We start from the raw sequence: 22,444 nt of genomic DNA on the forward strand, positions 1-22,444 counted from the left end.
TCACGTAAAAAGCACATTGATCAGATTATGTCTGTTCACTGGCCTTTTGCGCTTCCTTCCCAGTTCAGCTGGCACAAAATAGCTGGCACAGTGGCACAAATACAGTGGCACAAAATATTAAATAGTTCACCGTAACAATTAGGAATGCATGATACTGTACCTGCAGGGGAGGAGTTTCACATGAAATGATTAACAATGATATATGCCCCACCAGATTCAGCGAAAATTGGGGACAAACCAAGCATGTTCGTTACTAAGAGCAACTTTTTCTCACGATAAATGTTTTGGCATGTGGTCACTAACCTACATATTTGCATATTGCTGGTCTAACAGGCAACCCCCCTCTCCTTTGAAGTATCGCCCTCAGATCAGGGCTTATTTTTGTTGTAGGAAAAAGCCCCCCCCCCCCATAATGAAAACCAGCTATCATCTGCCTGGCTTCAATAATCTGGACCTTATAATACGTGTGACGTAGAACGCAATAGCACCTCTCTATGTAGCAAACGATGAATGAATGTTGTGGGTCGTTTTATCAAGTTGCGGGGTGAATGAATTATACATATTAAATATCTTCTTTTAAGTATTGCCCTCAAATTGAATCAATTTAATGTAAGCTAAGTGATCATTTGACAAGAATATTCGGAAATGTGTTGCTATTATCTATGTGAAAATACAACATGTCTCTACTTTACATCGATTTTATAACCTTTGGCTAAATTTAAAAGCACACCACTACAAGATGATACAGCCTATCAATACGGGGTAAACGGATTTAAATACATGAATTATTCATCTATCATATACCAAATCCACCCAGTTCGTACGTTTGCAGTAAGGTTAGTAGCGATTAGACATATGTGTATTGATAGGGCAATAACCTTGTAGAAATGTATGAGAAATGTATGTAGAAATGTATGTAGAAATTCCAAGTCAATAGCAATGAGCTGTTTAACCCGTACCCTGGTATTACGCAACAGGTGACATAGCTAATTTACCAAAACTATAGTATAAATATATTTGCTTTACGAATGGTCGAGAATCCCAAGGCAGCCTGACGAAACAAGAACATACGCTTATTAGGGTGTACTGTATCGACCAGATTTTGTGACTTGTTATCTCCTGATTTTGTGAATTGTTGATGTGAGTATGTTATACTAAACTAGGCCATGCTGTAGCTAGGCCTAGGCCTAATTAAGTTAGGCGTAAATGTTACTTGACTCGCAGTTGCAGAACTAGTTGACTTTAGTTAATTTCCAATTAATCTTTTTGGTCCCCCATTTTTCGGACCAAATTTTTTTTTTTGGGGACTTAATTTTTTGGGCCACAAATTTTTGGGGACCCAATTTTTTTGGGGGGACTCAATTTTTTTGGACCAACATTTTTCTGACCTACCTTTTTCGGGGACACAATTTTTTGGACGCAACAAATTTTTTATCAGGAAAAAAGGGCCCAAGGTTTGTTATGACCCATATAGTGCTTGTGACCCGAAACTAAATTCTTTGTACTCAAATTTTTGGGACCAAAATCAGTTTGGTCCAAAAAAAATTTGGTCCGAAAACATGTTGGTGTGAAAAATTTTGGTCCAAAAACAATTTGGTCATAAAAATATATTGGTCTAAAATAATTTTGGTCCTAAAAAAGTTGGTCTGAAAACATGTTGGTCAACAATTTTGGTCCAAAAAAAATTTGGTCATAAAAATATATTGGTCTAAAATAATTTTGGTCCTAAAAAAGTTGGTCTGAAAACATGTTGGTCAACAATTTTGGTCCAAAAAAAATTGAGTCCTAAAAACTTTGGGTGAAAAAAATTAGAGTCCAAAAAAATTGTCGGAACATAGAGACGTCGGAACATAGAGACGTCGGAACATAGAGATGTAACCGCCCTGAACGAGTTTCATAAAGTGATGGTTAGGTTAGTTAAGTTTTTAGTTTAGAGACACAAGGATCAGGAAGCCTTACATTAGCTTATTTGAGACCCTATCCATGTTAGAACACTGGCTTATTTCAAGCCTTCACTTTTCAATAGGTGTTAAGAGGATAATTAGACAGCTGAGCGGTGTGAATTCGCTCCCTTTCCTGCTCCCGGGGCGGCCCTTTAATGTCCCCCATCCAATAGACGAGAGTGTATACCCCAGCATCTGACCACTTTCTTAATTACTGAGGTAGACAAAGGCACCCCTTTCGACATCGCTGCAGTGCAGCCATGACAAACAAAGTTGTTTTGAAACCAAGTGAAGGACAGAAATAAACCCCTTTTCCCAAATTCACAAACCAGAAATACCAAATTTTCCAAAGGAAAAGTTTTTTTTTATTCTTCCCCATATGCTGTAGCATGGAGCTCTGGAAAATTAACCAAATTTTGGGCTCAAGAATAAAGTACTTAATTATCTTCAAATGACATTGGATGTACACTATTAAATGAAGGCCTACAGTCTAACAAACAGAAGTTTCTATTGACGTATTATTATTATGTTAATGTGTAGCACCTATTGAGGCTTTTCACACAGCAATTCTGCTTGGTTCATTTTTTTTTTCTTGCTTAACCTCCAGGGTTAGTTATCTCTTGGAAATGTGGAGACATTTTGATGGTTATGCAAAGTATTAAAGGTGAGGGGGGGGGGGGTGGGGGTGTATTAAATTTTGTGTTTAATGGTTTATCCTCAGCTCAAAATGTAGGGCCTGTCCCCCTGTGCCTGGATTTGGTGCCCTACTGTATATGATAATTATGGTGTTGTACAGTTCATGTGAATCACAGTGAAGGAATTCTTCTGGCAACATTTGTTTGAGGGATAGGCAGAACTTGTGCCACCGATGGTTCCAGTGCTAAGTATAATCCTGGTGTTTCATTTTTCAGGTACATATGTCATACCAAGCAAAGGCCCAACTGGGCAAGCGCCCAGCAAAATTTTCAAGGATGGTCCATGTCACACCAACTGGGCGAGTGAGCATCAAGAAGATCAAGGTTCATTCGAACAGGAAGAGGAAGAGGAAGGCAACCTTCCGTGAGCTGTTCAATAGCCTTGTTGATGGTGATTTGGCTCCACAACCCCCAGAGTGCGATGAACCTAGCAGTGCAGAAAGCAGACCACAAGCTACAAGGTCATATGCAGAGAAGAGGCGATCCAGCCAAGAGGCATGGGCTAAACAACGTGAGGAGTTGCTGGCGCAGTATGTGAGGACAGAAGTGCTACCTTCCACTGCAACCTGCAACATTAGTGGTTGTAACTCCTCACCAACCTGTAGATGCAGTGACTGTGGACCAGCAGTCTACTTTTGCATGAAGCATGCAGTGGCTACACACCAGGGAAAGCTCCACCTTCCTAGCTTTTGGAAGGTCTGTTCATTAGTGGTCTAGTTTTAAAGCTCAATTTCTTTTTGGTGGCACATATGTTTTGATCGTGTATTTGGGTGATTCCATAGCCAGTGATATAATGTTTATATGTTTGTCCTTTCAGATGGGAGTGTTGCCCCCCCCCCCTCCCTCCCTCTGCAAGCCTTTTTTATCATGTACACCACTGTAATGGGCTGTCATGAGGTACACTAATATTGTCCCTCTAGATACGTATACAGTACAATAATAATACGTCTGGTATCAGGCTGTCATCTGATACACTAATATTGCCATTTTCAGTGCTATACTTGTAACTGCAAACTCAACATGCTCTTCAACAAATGGCTAATAATGGATAATGTTCAAGTAATCACTTATATACACAAAGTCACTGCCATTAATTTCCAAGCACAACTTAAATTGAGCACACATTTTATGCCTATCTCTAAGTGTTTCAAGCTGGTTATGACCATCATTTCAAAGGCATTATCACCATGCAACTTTGTCGTTCATTTTCAGTATTTTTTTAGAAGTCAAGTAATTCAATTGAGTTAAAAAATGCAATTGACATTCTTAGTCTTCTTTTGATTAAAATGTGTGATGTTTGTAACAATTGAATCTTATTGGCTACTCCTTTTTTTTTACCTTTTTATTGTAAAGGATGGAAGTTTCTCTCCAGCCTTCATCAAACAGGAGCCATGGGAGCCTCATGCACTGCACCAATGCAGCTCCCAGAAGGAGCGTCCAATTGTTGTTGTAGACATTAAAGGTGATACTTAATTCCACTGTTCACATTCTTCTTCAGGTTAATAATTTGTTTGAAAAGTTTGTCTTTATGGTTGGCTACATATGCCATATATATATACAGTTTTTGTCTTTGTATCCATTTACTGACAGGACGACAGCACTGTGTCCCAATTAAATTGTGTGGCTGCTGGCCAGACACAAAGCAACTTGTGTCCATGAGGTTATGGCCAGGAACACCAACCAGACCAGAGGTAGCTTTCCATTGGGACCTTATGTGTTGGTTGAGGGTAATGTCACTGGAGTGTCACATTTCCCTGAAAAGCCTGTGTGATGCTCTGTTCTGGATACCACCACCATGTTTACCATCTCTGGTAATGTAATACTTTTTGGTATTTATTTATGTATGTATGCGTGTGTTTATGCGTGGGTGTATGTGCGTGTATGCGTGTATGTATGGGTGTGTGTATGCTTGTTTGTGTCATTAAGAAGCTAATTCTTGATTTGCCTCATTGATGACAAAAAGATAAATGCTTTCTGATATCAGTATCGGTTTATTGTTATGTTATATGTTTTGTGACCATGTTCAAAAAGGGGTATGATTTACTTGTACTGCTGAGGGAATCATAACGCTCACCTATTTATGGCCTCTGCATTACATTGTAAATTCTGCAGTGTAAGTCATTGACACAACTCACTATATTCCATGCATGTTGATTTAACATACATGTTTTTTTATGTAAACTGGCATACATACAGGCAAGACTTACAGATGAGACACAATCTGAATCCTACTTTAATCTATATCTCATGTTGCAAGATATGTTCTGCATGATCAGTGATTGATATCTCTTTGGCCAAACAATGATACAAACTTGTGGCCATGTTTAGTCAGCAATACCATGGTAGACTGTTTTTTTTTGTACATTTAAATATTGTGTACATCAGTGAATAATGTCTTATGATTTTGGATAGAGGCAAAAGATACTTTGAATAAACACAGTCTCTGGTTGTTTCTTTAAAAGAATTTACAATCCCTCTTGTAATAGAAAAATTGTGAATTTAATTGTCAATCAATACACATATGCAGGTGAAGAATCCATACTCAATGCTGTCACGAGACTGCTTTGCTGAGTTTAAGTTCCTGTTGAGCCAGATTGACAGCTAACAGTTTTTAGATGCAAGCAATCCATCACATCCTGTATGTCCAGCATGTCCAAAGGTATGGCTAGCTCTCAATTGTCAGAAAGTTTTAAGTGTTTTGTATGAGGGTCCAATCTGTTCGGTGCCTTTTATGTTACTTCTTTTTATTGTTATCTCTTCCCATTCTGATGTGATACACAACCAATCTGTACAGTTCATTGGCAGAGAATGTCATCTGGTGTTCAATTTCATGTTCAAGGGAGGATATAATTCTAAAATTTGTGTAATCTATGAGATATGTTCTTAAACCATGATGATTTTATAGCTAGTGACTTGTTTGTACAAGCTGTGTACACCAGGCACACATTCGTATTAAAGGGTGCCACATGTGATCCCACTTGATCACACAAAATCATGTTGTATCTGAAATAAAAAATTAAATAAAGAACTATGGATGAGAAAAATGCTTTAATTCAAAAGGTAATCTGGTTTATGGTCGACATCATTGGCCCTGCTCAGCCATATTTGGAAAGAAAATGCATCTTAAAAGAAATTCACAGCTCTTTTTCCCCTATTGTTATTACTATCACAAGCAGTTTGTCATAGAAAACTGAAAATACAAAATCTCATATGCAAGTCTCATTTCTCTGTTTTCACCCAAAGACAGGAGGGAGGAGGATAGTAAGCCTCGATGGAATATTTGGGCTGAAGCGGTGGAAGAAGTCTGGCGAGAGTTACTCCCCACCAAGATATAATGAAACTTTTTTTATAAATCAATCTGAAGTTGACACTTTCCTTAAAGGATACAAGCAGGCTAAAAACACAGAACAAGTAAGTCAGTTTACTATCACTGTGTTTCACCATGAACAATGAGATGTACATCTATAAATCTGCACAGCATATATGCACTGCGTGATGTTTAAGGATGTTTATTGATTCCAGGGTGCATGCATTTTTCACATTTTAGTTAACTTTAGGATAACTTTGTTGAATGATTGCATTGCCTGGTAAAAATCAGAATCTGTGCTGATGATACGATCCTGATTTGCAGCATCTCTCAGGTGTAAGTTGATGAAAGCATTCAATTTGATAAGGCAATCCATGTTACATGACTTACTATATCCACCAACAAAAGTCTCAAACCCAACCACTCAACAAAGAGAATCATGGACTCTGCTGCAAAGGATGCATCAGCCGTTGTTAGTACTACATATTGGAATACGATCTAAGTTAGTATTCTCATCTTCTTTAAATCAAATTGATAGTCTAATGAACCCATCATGTGTATTATCATTTCTTTCTTAATATGCAGAACTGCAGCTCATTCCAGGCTGGAAGCCTGATCCACACAGACAAAACTTCTGGACAGATAGATGAGACAGGTCTATTTGGTGCTGTGTGTCGGCATGAAATGCCTCTTTTCTTTTTTAATTTGAAGCAAGGCGAGCAGTAAGTTTATCTGTATCTCTTGAAGCAGATTCTTGAACATGATTTGTTGATGACCTGAATGACATTGAACAACTCAAAACTATATCTGCTAGTGCTATTGAAGATACTTCAAGTATTACTTGGAGATATATGTGCCAGCTGTGCCTTGTTTATATTAGGTTCACATTAATCTTCACCAGGGAAAACTGGGGTGTCTCCATTGTTTCATGTCCCATATAGCTTATAACTTTTCTCTACATTTAATAATTGTTTCTAAGTCAGTATAGAAATATCAATTCATCAAACCATGAATACAGCAATCCCCTTCTGTAGGCACAAACTTAATGCTCATGAAAAAAGATTGTGACATTATGTCAAAGTTTGATGAAAACTAGATCAAATGTGACATTCTTCTGAAATTTTTAAGTATAAAAGAAGAAGCAACCAATGTGTGTGTAGCTCATGCCAGCAAGTGTGCTAATTAATCTATTGCGATGGATGTCCACTAAGTACAAAATTGTAATCAAATTGATAAAATACAAAATAGAATGTTGGGTCATCTGAGAACTTGATCACAATGCTGATCAGATGAGAGGCTGTTGAATGTTTTAATGAATTCCATGTCAAACTTAAAGAACATCATATCATAACAAACACAAAAAAGTATCTTCTCACACAGTTTAAATTGGACAATGTTGATAGTTATATGTTATGACAGTATCCACAGCAACTTAAGTGTTAAGGGCGATGTATGGGTTGGTGAATTTATTGAAAACACACATTGCAGATTCTCCTCGTACAAATTCTATATTTGAGTCTGTCATGATAATGCTTGTATAGTACTTCCGTGAGGGTGTTCAGGAAGTGTGGGATTATGTCATTATCTAAAGATCATTAGAGGTCATTGTCTGAAGAAAGGCCATGAAGATGCATCTTCTCCAACAGATTGCATGCTCTATCATTGAGGGGTGGTTTGTCATTAAATGCTGTGGTAGTCACTGTAAATTTTGTTTGGGAATATGGAGTAGACATTCTTAAATGGGTCATACTTTGGTCATTGCATGGAAAAAGAAGTATTTTTCCCTGAAGATGATAGGGATACATTAATGTTGCTCAAATATAATAATGCTACAACAGCTGAACTCATTTAATGGTGGAGTGAAATGAGTATTGCACCATTGATGCTCTTTTTGGTACTCATGCATTTTTGATTTTGTGTTTCCACAACACAGGACGATAATCATATTTCATGAAAGTACATTGTTCCAATATGTTTGTTTCTTAGAATTGGAAATGCTGTGTACCTCATCCGTCATTTGATAGCTGAGTCCCCAACAACAAAACACTACGTGCTCTATGATATTGCATGCATGTTGGCAGCCCACCTCAAGGTAATTTGTAATAAGAAGAGCCTATAGTTGTGTCTGTTTGCCTGTTTTAATAGGCATCTTCAGATATAAAGTTTGAGACTCAGTATAACCTAACTTGAACTTGTTTGGCAATATGTGGTTGGTTTGGTATGCTGAAGGAAGAAATACCATAATTAATTATAATTTCATAATATCTTTAGCACAAATGGACAGCATGCTGGCACACTATTGAGTGTCTGTCATAACAGTACTGCATTGCTAATTATTTTGTATTTATATATTGTATTGCTAACTTGAGACTGACACATACCAATGGACTCACAAAACCAGTCGTCATTGAATTATAGGCTTAATTTTGGATCAGTGGTATATATAGATAAAATCTACTCAGAGGTGTTTAAATTATACTATTCCAAATATGCATGCATGCTCAGATGGAAGTTGATGAAATGTTCACCAAATGATAGGGATTGTATACATGTCATTAGTTTTATGGCATATGTGGAATGCTGTAAGAATCATGTCTGTACAAGCTATGCACAACACAATGGTGCTCTAGTTTGTCTTTTTGGTGTAAAATGACATGCCTTTCCTTTTTCTTTTCGCAGAAGACTGGGCAAACTGAGCTCCTTTCAAAAATTTCTCTTGCAGTGCCTGCCTTTCACATTTATGGCCACAAACCGTCATGCCAGGTAATAAGAGCTGATGAGTTTACCATAACTTTAACTAGTGTACTGTAGGCTGCTAGAGTGAATTAATTTGATTGTGAAAAATATTTTTAGTGAAAGAAATGCACTGTATATCACACAAAAAAGCTATATCACATGATTGGTTTATCATTCCTGGTTGTATAAGTCATTATTGTATATAAGAAACTGTAAAATGGTTAGAAGCAAAAGTTAAAATATATGACTGGGTACTTCCTGTGTAGTGATTTCACATTTTAATTCTTCATGTTGGAATAATATTTCAGTCATTAAATGGCTTTCAGACTTCTTTGTTCCTTGAAGGAGTCCCATGTTGTGTATGTAGTCACCAATTACTAGAAATGAATTTCCAGATCTGTCCTGTTATGAATGTCAATGTCAATTTTGCTGAAAATTGACTTCCATGCTTTTTTCTTTCAGCACATATGTTTATTTTTTTCAAAGCTATGTTTTTGATAATGTATAGACATTATGCTATTAGAAATACTTTAAAATTATCGGTGTTAATGATATCTTTTTCAAATTTGTCCACCTGTTGGAATTACCATTATGCATAAATCCCACAATTTCTTGTCCAAAGCAAATGTTTTTGAGTATCTATTTCTATATTACTAAGTGTCATGCACATTTACTTTATGGCAACCATCAGGTAACTAACTTATGATTGAACACAGCAGAATAGAACATCAGAACATTTACAATAAAGGGAGAAAGAAGAAAGTAATACATGAAGTGAAGAAGTAGGAAAATAAACTTCCTGGTGCTTTTTCAATAATACACTCCCTTCGAAAGTACAGACAGAAGTATTACAATCTATACTAGTAATATAAACACACAAATCAAATTGGAACAACTAACAATTAAGGTACGATTTATTCAAGTTATATTCAAAAGATCTAAGGCTATACGTCAAACTATTACTCTTCTGAGTATTAAGGTGTAAGAATTTCCAAAGGTGTGTATACATATGTGTACAAACTTGACCATATGTACATTTAGTGTTCCCATTTCTTGAACTTGTGTTTCTTAAGATGATCTACAGCACTAGAAGAGTAGAAGGATTTGCGCTCAGTGATGGAGAACAAGTTGAACGCCTTTGGTCATTCCTCCGCAACTTCAGCAGAAGTACCAAAGAGATGTCTGCATCAAACAGAATAGATGCCATAACAGAAGCTCTTCTGCATTATTCTAAGAAAAAAATCAAAACCATGGGTAAGTCTCTTTCGGCTGTAATACTCTCTTTTACAAATACTTTGATTGTGTTCTTGTAGATTAGTTTCCATATTTAATCTTGGTGCTTTTAAGAGAAATTGACACAAATCTCATCTCGATGATTCCACATCTGATCTGGAACCACTTTCAGGAGAATACAAATATTCTCTGTGACCATTCTTTCTCTTTTTTTCTTAATTCTCATTAAAACTTGAACAAAGAATGCAAGTGAAACTTTGGTATCTTATACTGTACAGTGCCATTCGTGGGCCTGACTAATACAGTTGTGGCTTCATCATAGTAGTACATACAAGGTATAAAAGCCATCCCACAGTGACAATTGCAAATATTTGGAACATTTCAAATTCGACATAAGTTCATATTCAGTCCAATTGTCACAAATGTAAACAAAATATTCAGTGAACAATTTAAAGTGATCAAAACCCTTTTTTCACTGAAATTAGATTAAAATTTTTTGTGATGATGAAGGTCCTGCATATTTTCTTGAGTTATGTTTGCGATGATGTTGATGGGCGTAGTGGGCGGCAATTTGGAAATCTAAATGGTTCCACATTTCTATGATAGCACAATAGGCAGATGGTGCATCCTGATCTAATAAGATATTTGTTGGCCATTTGTTTCATTTCAGGTAACATTATCTTGCAAAGAAGTAAACGTGCTGAGGAGTCACTGAAAACTTCTAAGAAGGAACTGGCTGATGCATTATCCAACCAAACCCATGGTGAGTATATATATATATATATATATATATATATATATATATATATATATATTTTTATATATACACACACACACGCACACATGTTTGTATTACATTCCAACCGAGGACCCCATTGTATTTTCCATTGTTCAAATCCACGTACAGTACCCTAACCTTAACAATACCCCATACGATAGAATTCTTCCGAGGACGTGGTGATTCTTTAGAAATCACAACAGAGGACCTGTAGGGATGTTTCTAAATCATGATGTTTAGAAGGATCTCCTGCATGGGTGTTAAAGGAATTCAAAGATAAAGGTCATCTGTGTGCCATATGGGTCATTTCAGAAAAATGCTGAAATTACTTGTTGAAATGGAATTGATCCTGTTCTGGCCCAGTTGTCATTGAATGATATGAAATGTATTTTGCCAGTGCCATACTTGGTATTATCTTTAATTGCATCATTGCTAACTGCATCATTGATGGTCTGGTTTTGATAAATATAACTGCACTATTATTTACAAGTACCTTTTGCCCTTTATTTGGTAGCGCTCTCACCAATCACAGAAGATGATATCAAGCAATGGATCACAGAGAAGTCAACACCATCCTCTGTTCAGGCTTTGGGTAATCAACCATATTTATGTTCTTTATTACAAAAGTTTTACTTGTAAATTTGTGTGTATTTCACTGATTGTTCTGATCCCTAGCTTGTGGACTCATCGCAGCACAATTTGGAATGAACATGGCCTGTTGATCTGTGATAGCCCTATATCTGTTTTACAAGTTGAGACCTAATGAGTTGGCATAGTGGCCAATTGTATAGTTTTGGGCCTAAATCAACAGACTTTGTCATGGTGGGAACAATGGATCAAGTGTATATGCCTACGGCTTTAGTCCTCCACTGAAAAAGTGTATGGATGCTTATTGCAAATTACCCCAAATGAGGTAGCAATTGAGAATCAAAGTTCCAAGATAATATTTGCAAACTTCAATGGTGAAGGTATAAGCCAAGGCCTATTAGAAAAACTGCTTAAATGAATGCATACAGTAAATGTAGTCATATACTAGTTTAGGACATTTTGGGTAGTATGATAATGACACCAAGGATTTCACCTCTTGCATTTTGTAATATTGAGAAACTCTTTTCCTGATATGCTGTACTTGGGGCAAATGCCTTTCAACTGTTGCGCATGCCATGGCTGTGTATATCTAACTCGAATATCAATTCTTTTCCAGCAACTGGCCACAATCTAACCCCACAAGAAACTTATGCCATCCATCTCCGTACATATTATAACCTCTGGTAAGTTAGAATCTTCATATTAATGCAATGCATGCAACAATTTGATACTTTCTAAGATACTAAATTAGGTCCAGTATAGTCAGTCATAAAGGATTTGAATGGTATATTAAAAGTCAATTAATAGTCTACCCCTCATGCCAAATGCTGCTGGAAGTTGCATTGATGAAAAAATGTTGATTTATGATAATTAACGTATTCTTCCAATTCATCACTTGTACACATAGCAAAACAATTCCACCAGTAAGCTGTTACGTATAGTATGCGTGTGCGTGCCTGTATGTGTGTGTGTGTCTGTGTTTTTTTTGGTGCATATATGTATGTAGTTCTTTGCTGCTGTTGTTTTTGGTTTGGATCAATAATCACTAAAAGTAACAAGAGTTGTAATTTGATAATCATGAAAACAAAAAATTTAAATTTCAAAGTTGGTTTGTATATATCCCTTGTGAGTACTGTAAAATAAGACACAACTTGTTTGTATACATGTCCCTTGTGAGTACTGTAATGAAATGCAAGTTGTTTTTATTTTTTATTGATTGGAAAGAGAAATGACAATTTCACATAAGTTTAAATGGTGACACTGTGTCAATGTGTTGTATAAACAATACTTGTGCCTGGCTGCAGTCAGTTGATGCTTTCATATTGGACAAGTACCCTTGAGGTATACAGTTCAGTGCTTTGCTTCAGGCAATGAACCACCTAGCCTCATACAGTTACAGCATTTGAACATGGCATTAGTGTATTACCCTCTCTAATTCTATTTAACTAAATGATTTGTCTGTTTTTCTAGTGATGAAATTGAAAAGGACACAAGGACAAATAGCCATCACATGCAGATTCTATTACGCAAAGTTTCAAGGTACAGATTTTGTCTTACTCATTGCATTTATTACTTGCTATGAAAACCAAAGAAGTGATGCTGCTAATTCTTTGCTACTTTAAGTTAACAGCTGTAAATATCATTAATTCTGCTTGTGTGAATAGTTATATAAAAACCAATTTGGAATTCATCATGGACTATTTCAAGTCAAAGTATGAAACATTGGTATGCCTTCAGGAACCCTAATGAACATAATGAACATTTGATGATAATAATTGGAAATTCATCTGGTATAGATTTCGGGCTAATTTGATGTCAAAATATTAAAGATGATTGGCTTTTCAGGCAACTTGGTGTATCAGGTCAACATCAAAAGTCTTTTGTTTTATTGGGGGGGGGGGGGGGGTTGTGTTCAGTCTATATCATTTAATGGTCATTATATAGCTGTTGTTGTTATGGTGCAGAAAACATTCCTTTTATTAGCCTCTATACACCTTTGGTGTACTTGTTTGCTTGACCCTGAAGCTCACCCAACAGTTCACAACTTGTCGATTATGAAAATATTGAACTGGTTATTGACTGTTTTATTCTATTTTCTCTTTGATTTCAGTATGAATGAACAGCTTAAGTTGATGGAGAGTGGCACACGATGGGGAAGGACTGATAGCGTGTATCTTGATTCTCTCCGGAGAACAGAAGACAGAAAGCGTGTATCAAATTTGAATCAAATACACACAATGGCAGTGGAGAGATGGTTTCTTTTGCTCATGAAACAAAAGTATGCTGGTATGTGTTGCCATGAAAGCATGCATTTTCTTTCTGTTAAATCACAGCAAGCATATATTGTACATTTCAACTCGCTGTCAACTGTGAGCATGATGCAGATGTTGCTTGTTATACACGTGTTGGCTGCACTAGTTGTCACCTTGTATTCACAGGAGGTATTAAATTACAGCGCTTCTCGCACATTCCCCAAAACATGTTGAATCTGATACAAAACTACCAATTACAGCAAGTTCATGACTAAAATGGGTCTGAAATGTTCCCTCTTCATGCTTCACAAGATGCATCACACTGTATGTTTTTATTTAACAGTGCTTCCTCTTACTTATACTGTTTTTCCTTTCCACCACTCCAAAAAAAAAATAATGACATGTGAGCATAGAAAAAAATCTATAATTAAGAGTCATATCATGATGTCAACATTTGTGATTATCGATGAAAACTACTTGTGAAAACCAGCAACAGTCCAATTTTGGGTTAGTTTTTGGTCTATAAAATCCCACTTTTTTCCTGTTTTATTTATAATTTTGGTCCTACTTGTGTCTTATGTTTGCACTTGTGTCCACTTGAAAGCATGCACTGATGGAAAGTTATCAATTTTACCTATGGGGCATACCTCGAATAAATGTGATAGTAAATATGGAAGTAGAAAATGACAATTGTTTCTATTTCAACAGGTGAAGACTGTATCATCAAAACTGAAGAAAGCAGTGGCATCATACAATAGCAACACCACCGAATTGCCATCCATAGATTTCCCAAATACCATTATAGTAGAAGAGGCCTTTGATGTAAAATCCAGGTTCTGGGAATGTCTATTCCCAAACCGATGCCCTACTGACAGCTACATCCCTGTACATGTGAAGCGAATCCTGACTGATGCTTTGCACAGGGTGCAGCACAGTGAAGACGAAGTGGCCATGCTGAAGGCTGAAATGCTACAACTACATGACAGTCTCAATTCAAAGTGGCAGCACATTAATGAGACCTTAAAGAAGGATTCTCTCAGTGCAGGTGAGAGATCCATATTAGGTTTGCAATTAAGTAAAGCACACCATGATCTATACATGGTGTACTCCCTATTCAAGGACAAGGTAGCTATTCCACCCATGGATGAACCTACAATAGTTCCATCTGTGTCATGGGTCAGGAATTGCGAGGTCTCTGAAGAAATGGACATGCCCATCATCAATGCAGAAGACGATGATGACACAGCCCTGGATGAGCTAATTGAAGCAATAGAGGATGATACTTTGTCAGATGATGAATTATCATCCTTATAATTGTGGATCACACATTCTGTGTTTGGAAATCTACCCCTTTAGTTACGCTTCCATTCATTTTCTACACTGCTCACTTCTTTACCTTTCAATGTTATTAGTCTATAAATTTAGGAGTACAATAAAGTTATTTGGCCATAGTTTTGGGTACTTATGTGTTGACTGACCTACATACAAATATACGGATTGAAAGAAAGGCTGTGCAAGTGGCTTTTTCACACTCCTTTCCTTTGTTATGCTTGGTATTGATTATGTAACACACAGAGACTAATAACCTTGAGATGTAAAGAAGTGGGCAGTGGCAAAAAAGTCTTATTAAAAGTGTGGATTTCTTTAAAGCAGCATTTTCGTTTGGTCGCCATTTTCTACTTTCTTGTCCATCGAGTTTTTTACATATAACAATTACAAAAGAACAAACTAAGATATTAGCCAAGTTTTTCCCTGCCAACAACGTTAATTGGCCAGTAATTAAGGATATTTGCAGATAATGAGAAAATTGTCCACGACAAAGCCCACGCTTAAAATTAACCGCATACAGTTCCCCCAAACCCACCAGTTTGAATTCAACCAATCAGAGATGCAGGTTTAGTTATGAGCCGTTGCTAAAAATAGATTAAAGTCTTTGCGTTAATTGGTACAACCAGGGAGTTGTTATGGAACTCCCTGGTGAAACTGCCATATAGACTGTACACAAATCAAGCATGGTGTTATATTACACATTGGTCAATGACGTTCATAGTGTTTAAATATTCATATTATGGCCGAGGTTTATTGGGATCCCAATGGAAAATATCTTGGAGATAAACAAAGTTGAAATGTTTTTTAGACTTTTATGCCCCCATTTGAAGTGAGGTTTAATTAGTAAAGCTAGTTATTTATGTTGTTATGGCATAGTGGAGTCAGTGAGGTTAAGAAAAATCATAGAAAAGGACGCAAAATGCTGCTTTAACAGACATCGTTACTGGCACTTCTAAGGTTGGGCCAGCAATAAGTGTAAAAAGTAATAGTAGTGTTTCTTAAGGTCCTACTCCTATAAGAGTCTATATAAATCCACCCGTATGTTCTCCGTCAGGAAAAGTGCCAAAATGCAGTAGGAGAACATCCTTTTAGATATCAATGATAATCTGGTTGTGGCTCATGTTGAAGAGCTTGAATGGTCATATATTTGGTATAAAACTTGGGTCAATTGAGGCAATTTTAGACCCCTTTAGGCCTCCCAGGAGCAGCCTTCGAAAACTGTTTACTACTGAGTGATTAGGTTTGTTTACAAGTGACGAAAACTTCACTGGCTCACATAGCAAACATCTACATGGTCATGATATGGAAAATTGATAGTGCCATGAAAGGCCATCTTGTCAGCTATCCAGTGATGGGTAGCGTTTAAGCTAGTGAGACCTTCTATCTAGACTTAGAGACCGTATTACTTTTGGGATTTAGTGTGGAAGCCATTGGGGCATATCATGGGCATATGCTACCTTTCCCCTTTTCTAGAATTGCCTGCCATTAGTTTCTCTCTGAATTTGCGGTCAGTTAGGTGGAATTTTGAATGGGAATCTATTGTCAACATCTGTGAAGAATGTGGTGGGAGGACAAGCTTTGTTTATGCTTGTAGCAGGTGTTATAGGGAATCCCTGACTGGAGTTTATTCTCAAGTGTACCCATTCTGTTAGTCACAACAGTTTTAAGTTTTCGTTTGCTGGTGAGGTATTTCGAGTAATTGTTTTAAGTCATATGTTTGGAGCATGGGCGGCGGAACCAGGGGGGGGGGGACACATGGGGCACGTGCCCCCCACTTTTCCTCAGATTAAAAATGTGCCCTTTTTTCTACATAAAAATTTCTAAATAAAAAAAGAGTGTACAAAGCGAAACCCACGTCGAATGAAATATTTCGGGAAGTTTTAATTGTTTACTACCACAGGCGTAGGAGCCCAATTTGATTTGGGGGGCTGTAACTACTTGCCCGAAAAATATTACCAAAATTTTTCACGCGCTTCGCATGCGTTCAACATGTTAATGTGCATATCATATAGGCATGCGTTGTTATTACATCGCATGCCAATAACATACAATCATTTGCCGTGTTATAACCCTTCCAAATTGGTTATAATTATTGGGAAAGTTGTTACAATAATAATGATCATAATGATATCAGTTTAACCATTGAAAAAAACACATAGAAAATTGCTTTTCTTTCAGTATTTTGACATATTTCATTTGCTTTCATGCATGTATCCATCGCGTGTGCAGGGACTTGGACTTTATAATGATTTCACCTCATTTTGTCTTTTTCCTTGTTTCCCAATTTGCACATTAGATACTGCAGTGCTAGTATGCATTGGTTCCTTGAGGGGAGGGGGGGGGGTGGCATTGATGGATTGATGTGTATACGCAAATAAGATAATACAATAAGAGTTATAAAGGGTACTAAATATCAGGCTGCATCAGTCCAATCGAATTTCTGCAAAGTGCCCTTCGACGTTGGTGCCCCCCAGATTAAAAGTGCTTCCGCCGCCCTTGGTTTGGAGTAATGGGAATGTATGAGAAGAAGTCAAGAGCTACTGTAAGCCTATAGTCTTGCAAAATTTTGCTCTTCCAAAGAATGTGATGGAAGGTTTGTTTGAACAAGTTTTAACCATAATTTGAAATATGGCAGTGTTGTGCAGAGCAGCAGCATGTATGTCAATGTGGGTTATTATTTGTTATTGGTACATACTTTTTTGGCCATCAGATATTCATCTATACCCACATATTAAGTGGCTTTTGTGATGGGAACGGATAACAAAGTAGGTATCTCTTCTTGAATGCTGATAGTGTATGGTATAATGGACTTGAGAAAAGTGTTCATACCTGTACAATATATATCATGCAGTCATATGCAAACATGCGATGTAATTTTGCGTATCTTATCATCCATACCACGAAAAATTTATACCATTTAAATTCCTCTCAAAGAAATTGAGTGTAACAACCAACTGCAGTACCCTATTGACTACTCTATTTCCATTTCATGCTAAGATACGATTGGTCATTTTAATTAATTTAAATCATGATTTTGTTTCATGTTTCAATTGAATATTGCATTGATGAAAGCCAATATGTATAGTAAAGAATACAATGGAGGAAATCACTTTGTTGGTATTTGTTTCCTCTTTTGGATGCTTTTACACATCCATTCACCACACTTAATTTTCATATTTACGAGAGTACATGGGTTTTGGGACTGCAATGCCCCCAGTCAACACAGTATGCAATAATAAACATCGGATTCCCTTTCAGGGCCTCCATAAACAAAAGGGACCGTTTGGGCTATTTATGGCATGACCTATGGGCCAATGTCGGTTTTGGGAACGGGCCGTCCCCAGTCAACACGGTATACAAAAATAAACTTAAGACTTGTGATCAGCGTGTTCCCGAGAACTACCAGATAAGATAAACATAGACGCTTTTTGCGACCAAACCTTTTGGCCAAACAAAACCACAAGAATACCATAGTGTAGTTATCTTTTTGGGGAAGGTAATTGGTAATATGACTCTATTTATGCTAAAATGGTGTTTTGCATTGAAAAGTGTAAAATTGTACGTCCCCGAGTGTAGAATGAGGTAATTTTGCGGAGTGAAAATTTACCAAAAATAACATCCGCCCAAAGGACATAAAATGAGGTAATCTGTGCCCAGGAGAACAAATGTGCAACGGCCATGTTAATATCTGCTTCAGCTTTAGGAGATATGGGGGGTCCCACCCAGTAAATATTTTGACGTCGGATCGACGTTGGGTTTGGGTCGCGTGAAATGGTCGGACCGACGTCTCCCGCGTTCCCGTTTGCAAAGTGGCGCAACGTCGATTCGACGGCGATTCAGACGTCCGACGTTTGGCTGACTCTTCGGTGTACCGTACAAACGACATTCATTGGACGTCTTTCCAACAGTCAATGTCGACGTCGATTAGACGTCGATGAAACTGTCCAATATTCGTTGATCCGACGTTTGGCCGACTCTTCGGTATACATTGAAATGACTTTTATTGGACGTCTTTCCAACATTATAAAACGGTATGAAAGAGTCGTACTGTTTTTATGTTGTTTACATTAATTCCAATTTAAATTTGAGTTGCCGTGGCAACAGCCCTAACGCCCACACCAAATTAACAAACAAATAGATTGTGACCGGAAATGGAGGATGAAACTCCCTATGAATGAGTGTTTCTGTGTGTGTGGGGGGGGGGGGCACTACATGGCTATACAGTGGCCCAGAGTCTACCTAGAATTAAACCAATGGTATATGCATTTTGACAGACATGTCAAGAAAGCGTCAGTATCTCGACAGAACTACGATTTTTGTCAAGAAGTTGTGTTATTCTATAATGTGTGAGAAATGTCCCCTTATGAACACCGTAAAAGTGTCGTGTTGCACAATTACAACTCGTAAATATTATTAAAAAAACAACACTGAATTCCACTATGGAGTAACCAAAATTCAACTCAATTATATAACGCTATGTTCGCGAGATTAGTGTAGTGCAATTCGGCAAATCATTGAAGAGTAATTTTCTTGTTAATTTCCCGACTTTCTTTGAAAAAGTTTGGCACTCTTCAAATTACAGAAAATAAATCCGTTGACGAGATCCGTCGGTTGTACGGTCAATACGGCAATTTCTAGAATCACGTTACCATCTCAACATTTTTCATATATTTGTAGTTTTGTTAAAGTTGGTAACCTGCCAATTTGCAGAAACTTGAACGAGATACTTTATCTCGTCAACAGTTTCCGACTTCTGTAATTTTTGAGATAGTAGCAACTCAGTGTGCGACTCAGCAAATTACAGAAAATTAATAAATTAACAACATTCAATACCAAGTTTGTGAATTTTATCACGTTATCGTCTCGTTAACTCGACAATTTACCGTTGTTTGTGGTTTAGAAAAGTCGGTAACTTTTCAATGCAATGTCCCTTCTGCGCTTCCATAGTCTTGCACAGCGCATAAAAAGAAAACTGACATTCCTCTTTCACGTTCGCTCAGCAGAAGATGAAAGCGCTGCCGACGCACATTTGTCTACGGAAGTGTTATAAATACGTAGTCGGGGATGTGGTTGTGTTTGTGAGGATATGCGGTGGTGGTATATCGTTTATGATAAGGCTCTTCTGACTGGTCGTTTGAGCGTCGGAGGGACGTTTTCAGTGCGACGTGTCCTGTCCGTAGTTAAAACGACGTCGATCCAACGAACTTTTTATTATAGGTCTATTATAATAGGTCATTTCGGCGTCGGATGGACCATTAAAACGCGACGTATATCAAAGGGCTGTCATCCGACGTCGAAAAGACTACCTTTATATAACTACGATATTAACAAACGTCCATCCGCCGTCGTTAGGACGTCTAATAGTGAAAGGATTAATTTGGGACGTCAATCCGACCTCTCAACTAGCACTTATGTCGGACACCAACGTTTAACCGACCATCTGGACCTAAGCCCGACGTCGATCCGACGTCAAAATGTTTACTGGGCAATGGTCTGGTAAAAATTTGGCCTTTCTTCACAGTATACATAAAATATTGAAGCAACAACTGTTTTGTCCCAGCCAACATGAACTGACCAATTATTTTTTCCGTCAGTCCCCACCCAAATATTTTTGCCACAAAACTTTTATTTTATTTTATAAGATGCGCCTTGGCGAGTAGAGTGACCCAAACTGAAAAATTCATAAAAATTGTTCACCGGAAGTGACCATAAAAATATGTAACGTAATATGTACCTAGATCCCGGTCGTCAATTTCTAGGTCCAAAGTGTCCAATTTTTTGTTCTATCTCCAAAAGTGGGGGATCCATAGGTCCATTTTTTGGTCAAAGGGTGGAACTCATGTAATAGGACACCCCCTCGAAGCTTGGGTCACTTTCGGTCACATGACTTTTTATTACAGCCAAAAAATGCAAGTGACTTAGTATACTACTCTTATATTTATTTTGTGAAATGACTACCCTAGGGTTAAAGTTGAAAATCGTAAATTTTGACCTTTGACCTCCAAATTTCTTGTGGATGTTTAGGGTCAATAGGGCACTGACATATGCAAAGGGCAAGTATATGTCACTTCCGGTTCATGTGTTATAGGGGGTCAAAGGTTAAAATGTTGTTTCTTCAAAAAAAGGTCAAAGATCGTGAGAGTGACCGATTTCCACGAAACTTGCAACGATGACGTGTGATGTCATAAGGAATGGTCACCTGAGAAATTTTGGCCATGAGGTCATCGGGTCAAAGGTCAATCAGAGGTCAAAAATTTGACTCATCAAATTTTTTAATTTTTTATCGGATTTAATAAGTCGGACCATCAAAAATGGTCAAAAAGTTTTTTTTTGACCTTAGGTCATACTAATCCAAGATGGCTGCCACTCAAAGTTAACCCCAACCCCTAGGGTTAGCTAGGGTTAGCTTAGGGTTAGCATATTCGACTCCTGTGTTTACATGATATGGTTTTTCGGGACACAAATTGGTGTTGTGATGTAACTCGATGCGTGCTATCATGTGATGATCTTAAACTTCTTTCAAGTTGTTTACTTCCGGAATGAGGGCGTTTCAAATTTTTACCTAGGGGTCCGTTTCTGAGACCGGAGGAATAATCTATCGACCTGTAACTCACACTGGAGACTCATCGCTTTAGTCTGTACAAAATAAGTTCCGTTTTTGTGGCTATTTTATTCTGACCGGAAGTGACGTTAACAAACGCAATATTGACGATTATTACAAAAGTTGATGACCGATTGCCTTTTTAAAACCAGCAAAAATATGTCGAGACTTGTTCTATTGATTCTGTGAATTTCAAAAATTTTCATCAAAATTTGACAAAATGGCGGCCTAAATAAAGTATTTATGAGAAAATATTTAAAAAAATAAATAAAAAAAAATAAAGACCGGAACAGAACAAAACGACGTTTATATAATGTCTAATTATTACTTTTGACAAAATCTGGAATTTCGAGCAAATTGGGTGAATTTGAATTTTTCGCCGAAAATAGCGCCCCCACCAATGACGTCAGAAATTATAAATGGCGCAAAATACATGTAAATACTGTTCTTGATAGTTTCGGACATGCTGAATCCATTGGTGCTATTTTGGAAACGATCGAATTTTTCATGGCTGAGATATGGGTACATACATGTCAAAAAGTGGGTCGATGTGACGTCATGCTACATCAAAACCTGTGGAAACGGGACATCCGGTGATGAAAGGTCACAGATGGGGCTCTCCATCGATTTTAACTTTGTCTGATTTGACCTTAGGCAGGAGCGGCGGAACGGGAAAATTATTGGGGGGGGGGGCTAATTTGTGGAGACTATCTAAGCGGAGCGCCACCAACGGTTGGCGCGGAGCGTACAAAAAAAATTTGGGTTTTTCAAACCCCCAGATGGCCGGAAACGGCACTTCCCGAGTGTTTTATGCTGCGAATACCTAGCCCTAAAATATGGGTCTCAAGTCTGCAATTTCTAAGATTTCACGTAAAAATCTGTAAAAACATTGTAATTTGTATATTGGATGGTGTAAGTTAAGAGAGTAGCTATTGCTAGTAGTGTACTCGCAAAGACGTTTTTGAGTGTAGTAAATTACTAC

General features: G+C 37.4%; 1 protein-coding gene across 2 annotated transcripts; it reads left to right on the forward strand.

Annotated features, from left to right (window-relative positions):
• Positions 1 to 413: 413 nt before the first annotated feature.
• On the forward strand, positions 414 to 14,150 carry LOC139984692 (uncharacterized). 2 transcript variants are annotated; one of them, XM_071998701.1, is made up of 14 exons: positions 414 to 1,140; positions 2,855 to 3,334; positions 3,992 to 4,100; positions 4,229 to 4,449; positions 5,882 to 6,049; positions 6,531 to 6,667; positions 7,932 to 8,037; positions 8,625 to 8,708; positions 9,755 to 9,935; positions 10,585 to 10,677; positions 11,207 to 11,284; positions 11,897 to 11,963; positions 12,751 to 12,819; positions 13,391 to 14,149. In XM_071998701.1, the coding sequence occupies exons 2-14, from the start codon at positions 2,861 to 2,863 to the stop codon at positions 13,764 to 13,766; spliced, it is 2,163 nt and encodes a 720-aa protein (XP_071854802.1). In that variant the 5' UTR covers positions 414 to 1,140; positions 2,855 to 2,860; the 3' UTR covers positions 13,767 to 14,149. The 2 variants fall into 2 exon arrangements, with proteins under 2 accessions (XP_071854802.1, XP_071854803.1); XM_071998702.1 differs by lacking the exon at positions 414 to 1,140 and adding an exon at positions 1,147 to 2,162 and having other exon boundaries at positions 2,339 to 3,334; positions 13,391 to 14,150.
• The last annotated feature ends 8,294 nt before the right edge of the window (positions 14,151 to 22,444 follow it).

Source organism: Apostichopus japonicus, chromosome 17, assembly GCF_037975245.1.
Source record: "Apostichopus japonicus isolate 1M-3 chromosome 17, ASM3797524v1, whole genome shotgun sequence".
NCBI classification, from domain to species: Eukaryota; Metazoa; Echinodermata; class Holothuroidea; order Aspidochirotida; family Stichopodidae; genus Apostichopus; species Apostichopus japonicus.